This window comes from Mytilus trossulus, chromosome 1 (genome assembly GCF_036588685.1).
Source record: "Mytilus trossulus isolate FHL-02 chromosome 1, PNRI_Mtr1.1.1.hap1, whole genome shotgun sequence".
NCBI classification, from domain to species: domain Eukaryota; kingdom Metazoa; phylum Mollusca; class Bivalvia; order Mytilida; family Mytilidae; genus Mytilus; species Mytilus trossulus.
In genome coordinates this window covers 90,944,223-90,958,673 of record NC_086373.1, presented here as the reverse complement: position 1 = coordinate 90,958,673, position 14,451 = coordinate 90,944,223, and the positions used below count along the sequence as shown (strand labels likewise).

Genomic DNA, 14,451 nt, shown 5'->3' with positions numbered 1-14,451 from the left:
AACGGGCTTAAGGTTCCACTAAAGTCATAAAATGTATTGATTTTCGAGTTTCAGTTAATTTCATGTATCTAAGTGAACGAATATCGAAGGTACAATACAGAAATTGGAAAAATATGCCATTAAAACATATGTATGTGACAAATCAGCATGAGGTTGCCCTGCATTACATGTAACAGTATTCCTCCATACCAATTTTAAGCAAATTTAGTCGTCTTGCAGGCCTGCAGATTTTTTTGAAAATTTAGTGTTGACACCAAGAACCGGTTTGGCCACAACATAACAATTTCAAGTTTATTTACAATTTACACAGTGTGTATATGTAAAGTATGTTTAAATGAACATATGTTCTCAAAGTTTATGACTTTATTCATTATAGGTTGAAAAATACAGGCAAAGTTTAGATGTTTATGAAGTGTCCTATATTTTGACTTTAGTGGAACCTTAAAACGCAATTTAAAGATTTCACCTGGAAATCATTTTGAAAGTGTAGTGAAAAAAATAGACTTTGTATTACTTAAAACTGTCTGCCACATCTTAATTATGAATATTTGATAAAATAAACAACGTTAAACAAATCAATGCAACTCAATATTGAATAAATCCTCGGTATATTTGACGACTAAACTTTGTCTGGGTTCCATATAAATTAGTTTGTCAATAATTTAAGTGAACTTTGGGTGAGCTCGAAATCGACAAAATAAGTATTTGGAAATTAATTTCGTGATGTAAACATTATTCCAAGGATTTATATAGTTAGATCTAATATCTTCTTGCTTTTCTATTCTAGACAAATTACTAAAATTCAGACAATTTCATCTATATGACATTGACTCTATTTTATTAGCTGTCTATTCATTTCCATACTTTATAATTGTTTCTGTTGTTGTGAACTTGTGATGTAGGGTTGTTGTCTCGTTGACGTTGACCTATCAATTCTTTAATTTAAAATATTAAGCTATCAGAGTCAGATAAAGAAAAGTTTATAATTTTAACATCATGGTCACCATACTAGAGATCCCTTTTATAATTTTGTAACAATCGTTGAACACTATATCCATATAAAATATAATTAAAATGCTGAAGTACTGAACATCTGATGACCGCAAGTTTTTGTGGATGGTCCGACAAGCACCTTGTCTCAGAGAAAAAAAAATGACATCTCTATACCTGAAAGTGAGATTAATGAACAGATATATTTTTTTCTGTGACTAATTCGTGCGTGGATGATAAATTAACATGACAGGGAATTCATTCTCACCGTAATGAATATTATATTGTAGTGATACAAATCAGTATACTCTGGTTTATTGTTAAACATTATATTTTAAAATATCTATTTGTAACATTTACATGTATATAGTATATATAATTTTCATGTATTTGTATATCATTTGAATTCTATTACTAAATTAATAAAAGTGCAGTGCAAGTGCATGGTGGATACGTCACTCTTCTGTAATTATGGGATTTTTCTAATAGAATAGATTTGAGTAGGCATTCGCATTTCCCGCAAAAAAAAGTTAATCATCCATGCAGAGCTATCGTTCCTTGCGATTGCAAACGTTCTTGAGGTATTCTTCCGCATGCATGTGCATAGATGTTAATGATTTTTACTTATTAAATATACATATAACAACACTTTTTATTATTGTTAATTCATCTTTTTTTTTTTTAAAGTATTTGATAAGTATTCATTGAAGAAATGAATTTATAACAAGAGATAAGGAATTTTAATTTGCACTTGATGATGTCTACGTATTCACCATGTTTATAGATCGGTTAAAAACCCGCCAAAAAAATATAACGTAATAGAACTCTAGATGATAGCAAAACACCAGAATGCCCTCATGGTCATCCGCTGTAAGAATAATTGTGATCGACAATGAAGCAACTCTCCAACAGAGATAAAATGATGTAGACGTTCAAAATTTAGGTCATCGTATGCCCTACAACAATGAACAAAATCCATATCGCATAATCAGCTGTAAAGGCCCCAAAAGGACAAATGTAAAACAGTTATAACGTCCTGACTTAAGACAAGAGCTGAATTACAGGAATTTATTAGGGACAGGCACAAACAGTATGTGGTGGAGTTAAACACATTTGCTGGTATACCATCCGAGCCGGTAATAGTAGTGTAACATAACGAACTACCAGTTACAAAGGACACCAAAAAAAACATAATACGTTTTCTACAGGTACAGCCAAACCTTTGATCTATATAAGAACTTATTTAAGATTTACGTAATTTGTGGTTATGTAGATAATACACCATGCAGTAGTATATGATTGCGTTCATTGAAATCTAAAAACGTCACTACAGACACGGGAATAGCGACGGAGATGGGACATATAGATACCAAAACGAAGTATTATTCAAGGTCTATTTTTTTACGTTATTTTATCACTACATGATGTAATCTTTACATTACGCCGAGCAAAAGCTAATTGTCTTGGGTCGCCTACTACAAATTTACTCTTCAATGATGTAATAAACTTTATAACATTTACATTTTTTTGCTGATGACATGTGCTCTTCGTTTGGTAATCTAGGAAATAAATAATGGTTGAGTGTATATGAGTCAACGATTTCATTGAATACATGAAAATAAAGCATGATAAATCTCTTGACGATAACTTTGTCGGAATGTCTTGGAAAATTGATATGGCTTTTATCATATTTATTACATTCGGCGGTAAACCAATGGATTTGAAATATGGTATTTGTTTCACTGTTTACAAATATAAGGCATTAAAACAGATCAGTTACTCTTTCAAACAAAATTACAAATGCAAATTCAAATTTAATCATTTGACTCCTTATTTTTGTGACATCTACAATTATTATTGCTTTATAATTAAAAAGAGAAAGAAAAGTAATTGATGGCGTTCACACACAAACGAAATAAAGATCATACCAGTTATTGGCTTATTGCTTATAAATCAAATGATAACAGTTCACTTTCCTGAATCATAAATAGTCTTAAAATTGATTGATATGCTCATTTCCTATAGGATATACTGAATTAATGTCGGATGTCAAAATGACTGTATCATGCGAACTTTCCATTAATATTCACTATCCTAAATATTACATATAGGACAAGAGCAGATTATACTTTTGTAACATTATGCTCTGTCCTTGGCACAAGTCGTAAAAAATACACATGTCGTGAGCTTGGTTGCATTTCATAATGATCAGCATGTATAAATGCAAAAATACGGTAACCTATATTTGTTAATGTTTGTGTCATTTTGGTCTTTTGTGGATAGTTGTCTCTTTGGCAATCATACCACATCTTCTTTTTTATATAACATTTAATTACAATTTTTTTATTTTTTTTTTATTTTAAATTTTACCAGTTTCATGATTCTGAGATAGTCATCTTTAAGACATCCTAGGCATTGTCATACTTATACAATTGCAAGTTCAAATTCGCAATCATACCACATCTTCTTTTTTATATAACATTTAATTACAATTTTTTTTATTTTTTTTTTATTTTAAATTTTACCAGTTTCATGATTCTGAGATAGTCATCTTTAAGACATCCTAGGCATTGTCATACTTATACAATTGCAAGTTCAAATTCAAAGTTTTATGTTGAGTCGTAATACTCATTTATTATAAAGGGATTATAAACACTTGTAAACGAGAAGATATACATTTAGCCTTGTCATTATTGTTTAACAAGAAAAGACAAGACGTATGATAAGACAATGCTTTTGTAATTCAAGTATCAGCTCATTTAAACATTTACTTCATTTTTGTATATATAGATAAAAGAAGATGTGGTAAGAGTGCCAATGAGACAACTCTCCATCCAAGTCACAATTTATAAAAGTAAACCATTGAAGGTAAAATAATAGATTAGACCGTTGGTTTTCCCGTTTGAATGGTTTTACACTAGTAATTTTGGGGCCCTTTATAGCTTGTTGTTCGGTGTGAGCCAAGGTTCCGTGTTGAAGGCCGTACTTTAACCTATAATGGTTTACTTTTTAAATTGTTATTTGAATGGAGAGTAGTCTCATTGTCACTCACACCACAACTTCCTATATCCATTGAAGGTAAAAGTACGGTCTTCAACACGGAACCGTGGATCACATCGAACAGCAATCTATACAGGGCCCCCAAAATAGCTAATGTAAAACCATTCAAACGGGGAAAACCAACGATCTAATCTATATAAAAAACGAGGAACGAGAAACACTAATGAACCACATCAACAAACGAAAACTGCTTAAGATCAGATTCCTGACTTAGAATAGCTGCACACAATTGCAGTGGGTTTAAACGTTATAATAGGTACCAACCTTCACCCTTATCTGTAACACTATGCATAATTAAAAAGGTAAAAAAATGAGCAATACTGTTCAATACAAAGGGCGTTACAAATAATTAGTTTAAACGTTCGAACAATTGATTAACCCAGCCTAAGAATAACATCGCCTATAGTATATCAAAATAAACAACCAATTTGGGAATGTGATAGCCAATAATCAAAATGTAGCTAAGTGCTCTATTATTTTTCTCTTTAGAAAAGCTCAATGGATTTGCAATAGAATGAGGTATATGTCTATAAAAAAATGTTTCATGAATATTAACAACACCCCTGACATTTACTTATTAACTATTGTTTTGCCTTCTCAATGTTTTTACAAGTGATTGGTTAAGGACACCCTTAATCGAATATCACTATTGTTTATAGTTTCGAGTTGATGTCAGCATTTGGTAAACCGATACAATTTGTTTAGAATGGTCCCATGTTAACGCATGAACAACATTGTATATATATATATACCCGTAGCCAAGGGGGGGGGGGGGGGGTAGGGTCGGACGAACCCTCCGTTGAAACCAAATAAGCAACGTTCTTTTCAAATAAGGACTGTTTAAGTCAAGTTCCTGAAACCAAATACCTCCCCCGCCCTCTTTTGGAAATTCCTGGCTACGGGCCTGATATCGTAGATCTACTTTGGTGACATTGCTTTGTTGTGTTGCTAGACTCAGTTTATCTCGTATTTCCCTTTATTCATACCTTACACATTTTTAAGATATTCCATTTCTACATGTTTTAGATACAAATAATTCAAGTATAAGCTTTAATACTGTACTATTAGGTATAAATTTAAAACATTTAATGTTCGAACAATATGTTGTACAATATTAAGCTTTCTCGCCTTGACAAGGACTGGCGCCATGTCAACAGTTTAAATTTCAAATCGTTCCAAATAAAAAAAAAGTTAAGGCTATCCATAATTTATCATTGCTGACTGGTGCATTTTATTACGTCTCCGAACAATTTACTTTGGACTTGTTGAGGCCATGTAACGTCAACAGAGCGGAATTCATTTGGAAAACATGTAAATCGCCTCCAGACCTGAAGCGGCAAGATTCTCTCTCGAAATCGTAAAAAATCCATTTTCAATTAAAGAAAACATACATCATTCGATTCCTTCATCGATTATGCAACTTGTATGTATTCACGTATTAACTGCACAAAAGAAAGCTTTGTGTTCATTAACCCACATATTACAGAAGTGTTATTTCAGTACACACTTGCGTCAAGTCTAAGTAATAGCATGCATTATTTAATGTAACCGGTTCTTTTGGAACTAGAGTTTCTGTTTTCTTCTCCAAAAGATAAGAGTATGGACCAAATCCATTTTTTCTTTAAATTAAATATGCTGAAATATTTTAACAAAGTATCTGTGGAAAAATTATAAAACACATAATTCGACAGCTCAAAGGACACTTTTTTCTGGATAGCTGAAATGCCAATTAAAACTAAAGAGATTCTTACATGGGTCAGGTAACTATATAATCTATGTAAATTCCTACATATCGTTGTATCCATAATATGAATGATATTTTAAATAGGATGTCAAACTTAATGGAAGTTTTTGTACTAGTACTTATCATTTATAGTTGAATGTCTTATATACTGACCATTAACTGTTGTCTTTTATAACTTGCCTTACGATGTTGGCATTTATATGTTTGAGGGTCATATGGTGACCTATATTTCAATGTCCTTTTTATTGTTTTATTCGTTATATAATACATATCTACGCAGTTGCATAGCACAATTGTATACAATAGGTATATATTACAATACTTAAATGGGGAAGAATATCATATTTGTATGGTTAAATGTAAATCGTGAAACATCCAGTTTGAATCTGTTTATGCAAGTTACATAAAAAAATAATGCATAACTACATGTATATTATGCGAGGTAAAAAAATACTTTTTGTCCCAGCTAGTAAATGGACGCAAAACGAAACAAGTAACACAACATTGGCCTACCATACGGAAACAAGACTTTTTTTTTTAAATTAATGTTGATTGAATTTTTTATTATTTTAGTATGTTTCAACAGATCATGCAGCTTTTTCTAGAGGTTAACATTTTCTGATCGATATCAGATTACGATATATAATATGATAATAATTTACGCATTGATTTTTCTCCACAGTAAACTTGTGTATACAAACATTTTAACCCAAAATTAGTATTTTTTTCGCAAAATTTTTAAATCTTATTTGAAAGACGATAACCGAGTGGAAATTTTTGTTAGTGATTGTCGAAGTGTGGAAATAAAACGTAGTACAGATTTGGGTCAGTTATTAATATATTATCAGTCAACAACTATAGTTAACATGGCGAAAGTTGTTATATGTTTAGATGGAAGTCAGTATGCTGAGGATGCATATAACTGTGAGTATGACAAATATTGTTTGGCTAAAAGTCATATGTAACATGTTCACGTTTATCGTGAAGTTACGCGAATTATTTATGGAATGTTTAATATCGACCAGGTATAGAGTAGCCATTGACATACTTAATACGCATATTTGTACAATTATGCTATTTTCTGAGGAACAATGACAAGGGATACTGGTACGAGATGAGCTCTCCTTCACTTTTCACTAAGATTCCCCCCATTTTTTGCCCGACACATGTTGATTTGTGGTTAGATACACATAAAAATCAATGCCGGTATCAACTCGCAGTTTCCGTATCATGGACCCTCATCCTCTTTTCTGCACTAAATTTAGCATATTATTTGGGTTTTTTATTGGAATTATTGACTTTATTTTGAATTTCTATTTAAAACAAACTATGCTATATGTATGTTTATGTGTTGTATACACGTTTTTGTTTTGTAAATTGTATGTGTGGACGGTACAAAGTGTATATTTGTAGTACATTGTTTATTATTAATTCTACACGTCACATGTACACAAGGCTTATATAAATATCTATCATTATGACCACATGTATGAAGCCTTCATGCATTATCACGTTTCACCTTCATTCCTCTTGTCTTAAATAATCCTGACCCGTTTCGTGTTTTGAATCAAAATTAATGTAATATTTTAGCGGTCATCGAGTAATGATTATAATTGTCAAATCATTTTTCTACCAGTACCGTACAGGAAATAATATATAAAAAAAATAAGTTTGCTTGCCAATATGGTCGGATCATTTCTAAAGCTTTACCATAACATTGGACTTTTTCTTGTACGAGAGGTGGTGGGTATCTCTTTTTATACGACCGCAAAATTTGAAAAAATTTTCGTCGTATATATTGCTATCACGTTGGCGTCGTCGTCGTCGTCGTCGTCGTCGTCCGAATACTTTTAGTTTTCGCACTCTAACTTTAGTAAAAATGAATAGAATTCTATGAAATTTTAACACAAGGTTCATGTCCACAAAAGGAAGGTTGGTATCGATTTTAGGAGTTTTGGTTCCAACATTTTAGGAATAAGGGGTCAAAAAGGGCCCAAATAAGCATTTTCTTGGTTTTCGCACTATAACTATAGTTAATGTTAATAAAAATCTATGAAATTTTGACACAAGGTTTATGACCACATAAGAAAGGTTGTGATTGTTTTGGGGAGTTTTGGTTTCAACAGTTTAGGAATTAGGGGCCAAAAAAGGGCCCAAATAAGCATTATTCTTGGTTTTCGCACAATAACTTTAGTTTAAGTAAATAGAAATCAATGAAATTTAAACACAATGTTTATGACCACAAAAGGAAGGTTGGTATTGATTTTGGGAGTTTTGGTCCCAACAGTTTAGGAATAAGGGGCCCAAAGGGTCCAAAATTAAACTTTGTTTGATTTCATCAAAATTGAATAATTTGGGTTCTTTGATATGCCGAATCTAACTGTATATGTAGATTCTTCATTTTTGGTCTCGTTTTCATATTGGTCTACATTAAGGTCCAAAGGGTCCAAAATTAAACTTAGTTTGATTTTGACAAAAAAATGAATTGGTTGGGTTCTTTGATATTCTGAATCTAAAAATGTACTTAGATTCTTGATTATTGGCCCAGTTTTCAAGTTGGTCCAAATCGGGGTCCAAAATTAAACTTTGTTTGATTTCATCAAAAATTGAATAAATGGGGTTCTTTGATATGCCAAATCTAACCGTGTATGTAGATTCTTCATTTTTGGTCCTGTTTTCAAATTGGTCTACATTAAAGTCCAAAGGGTCCAAAATTAAACTTAGTTTGATTTTAAACAAAAATTGAAATCTTGGGGTTCTTTGATATGCTGAAACCAAACATGTACTTAGATTTTTGATAATGGGCCCAGTTTTCAAGTTGGTCCAAATCAGGATCTAAAATTATTATATTAAGTATTGTGCAATAGCAAGTCTTTTCAATTGCAAAGTATTGCACAATGGCAAGAAATATATCTAATTGCACAATATTGTGAAATAGTAAATTTTGTTTTTAATTAGAGTTATCTTTCTTTGTCCAGAATAGTAAGCAAGAAATATCTAATTGCACAATATTGTGCAATAGCAAGAATTTTTTTTATTGGAGTTATCTTTCTTTGTCCAGAATCAACTTAAATCTTTGTTATATACAATATACAATGTATGTTCACTTTTACTACCAACTGATAAATTAAAATAATCTTTACCATTCAGTGATAACAAGCAGTTGTTTTACATTTTAATATTTTATGATGTATTTAAATGAGAAGTTATTGTTGCAAACTCCATTAGAAATTTTAATTGAGATTAGTTTTGGAATAAGGGAAAGGGGGATGTGATTAAAAAAATTGGGTTCAATTTTTCTCATTTGAAATTTCATAAATAAAAAGAAAATTTCTTCAAACATTTTTTTGAGAGGATTAATATTCAACAGCATAGTGAATTGCTCTAAGAGAAAACAAAAATTTTAAGTTCATTTGAACACATTCATTCTGTGTCAGAAACCTATGCTGTGTCAACTATTTAATCACAATCCAAATTTAGAGCTGAATCCAGTTTGAATGTTGTGTCCATACTTGCCCCAACCGTTCAGGGTTCAACCTCTGCGGTCGTATAAAGCTACGCCCTGCGGAGCATCTGGTTTTATTCTTCCGTTCCTTACTCAGTTCAAGAAGTTAAACTTCCCTCTCTGGGTAGTGGTGTTGATTGGGAGGGAGGAGGGGGCATCAGTCTTTTATTACTTATTCCCACTTTTCTACCCATTATTTCAAGGTCTCCTTATCACTGTCCAATCTTTACATGACATGTATGTTGGTCTTAATTCTGTAAAAAAAAACTTGTGTAAGGTTGAATGAGACTTTCTGAAAAAAATAACCAAACTTTTGTTGAGATTTATAAATATAAATTGGATCGTTTCAAAGTGAAAGTTTTGATTTATCAACATATTGCCTATATTGAGCACTTAGTTAGAAGATAAATACACTCAGGCTGTAGTTTATATCGAACATATATATATATAGATGGTTCTGATTTTATATTTTAAATGTGAAGTTGAAGCTGCTTAAACTATACCTCTAGAAACATATTAACTGCACGTTTACTTTTAAAATAGTTCGTGCAAAAAAAATCATAATGGTATATACTTCTGGATAAAATGCGTTTTGAAGTTTTGTGGTTCAGAAATCATTTAGAATATTCTGGTATTTATTTCACTTGGTTGAATTAGACGCGCATTGTTCCTTAACCCAAACTGAAATCTTACATAAAATAATTTCAATATAAAAGCGTATTTAAAATATATCCTAGGTCGGTCTTTAGATTTTGAAAAACATCGTTGTGCATACGAATTGAAGATCAACAGTGCATTTTATTTATACTTAGTATATATCTTAAAAACTTGAAATATTTGAGCAGTCAAGCACGTTAACCCGACTAATGGCAAATATGTTATGTTCACGACATTAAAGTTAAACTCTAGTTTGTTGTGTTTTTCAAAGACCGGTTCAAAATTTTCTAACAATGGGTTTGCGTTTCAAACCTGTCCTATGAAGGAATGACAAAGTACATTTATTCAAGACACAAAATTCTTGAAATGAAATTGGTAAACATAAGCTAAGAAACAGCTTTTTAATTGCTATTATTTAACGAAAGATCCAATCCCAACACAGTACAATAACTCATTATTCGGCAATCGACAAAAGTTCAAGACCTCACCCCAACTTTCCACCTTGTATGTCATTAGAGATCTATCTAGATTCTTATACAGCAAACTATTTATATATCGAATACAACAAATGTACGAGACTACTAAATATGGGGAAAAGAAATTTAAAAATACCGTCGTAATGTCCGATAATAGTATTGTTCAACAGATCAAGAGAAGCTACAAACTAGAAAACCAAGAGAGTTGTTGATATATTGTCACAAGCATTAAATAAATTGAATACCAGCTTGTCATAATAAATACGATTGTATAAAGTTAAAATATATAGTACTACTTGACAGAGATTGAGTATTGCCACATTACAAATCTTATAAATTATACGCCTACTTTTTCAATTTAATTGATTTGAATTAAAATATAAAAATCGTTTTATAAGCTACACTTTACTGTTAGATCCCTTGGAGGTGTTGTTTAAGTTAGCACTAGTTGTATATTGTTTATATTTTGAGAAATTATTTAGGGATCATATATTCCTAAATGTATCTGCGTACTTATACAAATCTAGATTTCGAATGATTAGGTTCTAGCTTTTAAAAAGGTTACAATAAGCACTAAATACTAGCAATTTGCTATTCATATTTTTTTACTTTTTTATACATAAGAGTACATAATTTCTCGTTACCACAAAATGATTATGAAGCAGTCTATCCCGCATCAAACTGGAGCTAGTCTGGCATTCCAGACAGTATTCAGAACGTGATGAACACGTGATTAAGCTGTCACTTGATGTCATTCTCGTATTCATTGTCAGATATAATCCCAGTCGTTTAGTCGTTCGTTGTAAACATAGACCACTTAGAATAATCCAGATGATTTCAATTATTAGCTTGTCAAATAAAGACAGGTCGATAAGAATGTCTTCGCAGAATTCTGTATGAGCCTGTAGGATTGTAATTGGTACATGTATAGTATCTCTATAATATGTTGATTGTGATTTAAATATTTTCAATGCCGCACACGCATGAAATATTGCGGTCTCAAAACTTGGAATCAAAAATACAAATAAATAAAATGAGCGAATATGTATAGGATTTATATTGTTTAAAAGAAAATTTTATAGTTTACTTTTTATGGTGGTGGTGGTAATGTTTTTTTTTTATGAAACTACCTTAAGTACTTCTATGTGGTAAAGGTACCACCGAGGAAATGGAGGAGACGGTCTAATTTCGTTCAGGGTGGGGGAAAATTACTTTACAATCATTCGTAAACCTTCCTTGTAAACTTTATTAAAGCAGAGATAATGAAAAGAAGACGGTCTTCGCTCTTTCAATTTGCGTTTACCATGGTGAAGGATCTTAAATTTTAATTGTCATTGTGGTACTTGTATTATGCTTACCTTGATATGGTACTGTTTATCAAGGGTCGCACTTTTGTATTATTATAACAAAACAGGGCAGTATATATGATTCTCTTACCTGGGTTTTTATAAATTGAATACTTTGTAAGAATGATATTCTTATTGTGTTATTTATGAAGAGGATAAGGTAACCTCTAGAGTGATATTGAGGATACTTATACGATTGTATCTCCTCGTGATGATCTGTAGAGAAGATGAAATCACGTGCACTGATGCAACATTGACCACAGTTTGAACATGCAGAAAAAGATCTAATATTACTGCTAGGTTTTTTTTTCACGAATTATACTTTTTACTTGTATGTTTGTCTACCAAACACAATTTAGTCCATGAAAAATAAAGTTAAGAAGTTGAACGCGTTGAAAATATAAGAAGAAACGGTTTATTTTAGTTTTGGACTGTTTCAAACGGGGGGATTCTTGTTGAGAGAGGAAGAAGGGAAATTTATAATAATTCATTAATTCACTGTATATTAGAGGATAGTTATCTGTATATATTTTTTTCCTACCATTTTCAGGGTATGTCCAGAACTTCCACCAAGCCGGAAACAAAGTTCTTTTTCTGCACAGCCCTGAAAGTTACATTAACGCAACTACAATGAGTAAGTAAAGGCATATTCAAAACAAAACATATGAGACATCCATTTTAATTGGTAGTGACGTTTATAACCGACAATACGACTATCTGGGGTTATTATAAAGGGTTTTAAGAGTTGGCTGCATTTGAATGTCATGTGGATCTTAATAAACATGATAAAAGATCATAAAACATTTTACTAGCAGGGGTAGTTATGATAAAACATTTCCAGAGATCAGTTATAATTGTTTGTTGAATTTATACAGGTTCCTCTAAAAAGATTTAAGTACTGTACAGTTCCAAAATATAGAAGAAGAGGTACAATGAACTGTTAAATGTATAAGCAAGAGAAATATGTAATTCAAACAGAGGAACTTTATATATAGCATGAAAGTGTGATAAATATATAGAGAATTTAATTAAAAATATACCCATCCGAAAACAAAGATAAGCTTCATAAATTACATTTGTCAAGAACCGGGTTTATGCTTGACTATCTATTATTGTCTTGTTCTTCTTAAACATGTATTTGAAAGTGACGAAAATATATATAGCTGTAAGTAACACTGGTATAAATTGATTCATCGAATGTTTATTTTTACCTACACTTTAATTATCTTCAATAGGTCCCGGAAGAGTTCTAGAATGTCAAAGAGAGGCTGATGCAAAAACTTCTGAGTTAAAGGCCAAATTTATATCCAAAGCCAATGCAGATAATGTATGTACACATAGTATGTTATGTAAACGTTTACAGGATCCTACATATTACAAGTAGTTTACTATTATCAACATGTCACTGAAATGTATAATATACGATGCAAAATATGCAAAACAAAGTAAATCTGCTTTAATCCAGAAAAGTCTTGGTACTAAATTATTCAAAAACTAATTACAGTACTATCGAACGAAAATAGTTTTTATCAATAAGGAGCAATCAATACAGATTTAATAAGTTGCAAGCATCGTATGCTTAACGTATGCCTTAAATTATGAAGTTGTGTTAATTCAAAGCAATGTCATTTACTCAGTAACATATTTCCAAAAATTACGTTTTATGTGATGTTTCAGGCCAATATATTGGATATTCGACACCCTTTACAAACGTTTTAGTCACATCAACATAAAAATCCAAAACGTGAAAGCATTATCCGACTAGGGAAATGCAGTTGAACATAATTGAAATAACCCATCAGACAAGAATGGTCTCAGCATAAACGATTTTAACAATCAGCATATTCCATGCTTACCATTTCCATTTTCAATTCACCAAAGTATCACACGAGTTCGGTGCGTGACCACAATTTGTTGCGTTATGATTTCTCCGTAAGGGTGAAAACATATCAGTATTGAATAGAGGTAGCCGACTTTTAACAAAAATATGTTAACTTCACTCTGATGTTTATAAGAAGACATTGCGAGTTCATGGACTACTGTTTGACAAATAATTCCAACAAGTACTTGTTGCACATTGACAATATACACCATATGAATTATGAATAATAATCAATTTTGTTTTAGGTTGAAGCTGAATTTGTTGTAGAATCGGCAGAAAAACCCGGTCATGCCATTTGCGAGTTTGCCCAGAAGCATGACGCAACATTTATTGTTACTGGAACTCGTGGAATGGGTAAACTCCGAAGAACACTACTCGGAAGTGTTAGTGACTTTGTTGTTCATCATTCCCATGTACCTGTTTTAGTATGTCGTCATACCAAAGATAAGTAAATAGCGGGAAACATACTTACTCGTCACTATGGTTACCGGGAACAGATGGACTTCAACATGCACTATTTATAGATGGCATAGCGGATACCATTTGGACTGTTTAACATTATGTTGACAAACAAATTGTACCAATGCTTTAGTATTTGGTTAATTTTATGCTTTTGAAAATATACTTTAAACAAAGTTTATATCTAAGGAATTTGTTAGTCAAGGTATTAATATAGCAACTGTGTAACCAATGTAAGCCTATTAAACGTATAAAACAGGGTATATAATAATAAAATATCTATATCAAATATTTATATAGTTATCTTTTGAAGTTACTGATGTAGCTATTTG

At 31.5% G+C, this 14,451-nt stretch overlaps 1 protein-coding gene across 2 annotated transcripts in view; it reads left to right on the top strand.

Moving 5' to 3' along the window:
* Nucleotides 1-14,410, top strand: part of LOC134690359 (universal stress protein YxiE-like) — a 64,049-nt gene extending 49,639 nt beyond the window's left edge. Inside the window, exons 1-4 of one of the 2 annotated variants that reach the window (XM_063550339.1) lie at nucleotides 6,520-6,718; nucleotides 12,329-12,412; nucleotides 13,014-13,105; nucleotides 13,906-14,410. In XM_063550339.1, coding sequence (XP_063406409.1) covers nucleotides 6,661-6,718; nucleotides 12,329-12,412; nucleotides 13,014-13,105; nucleotides 13,906-14,112 — 441 coding nt within the window. In that variant the 5' untranslated portion in view covers nucleotides 6,520-6,660 and the 3' untranslated portion in view covers nucleotides 14,113-14,410. Of the gene's footprint in view, nucleotides 1-6,519; nucleotides 6,719-12,328; nucleotides 12,413-13,013; nucleotides 13,106-13,905 lie in introns of those variants that run through there. The other variant, XM_063550331.1, reaches the window with a different exon arrangement.
* Nucleotides 14,411-14,451: the final 41 nt, after the last annotated feature.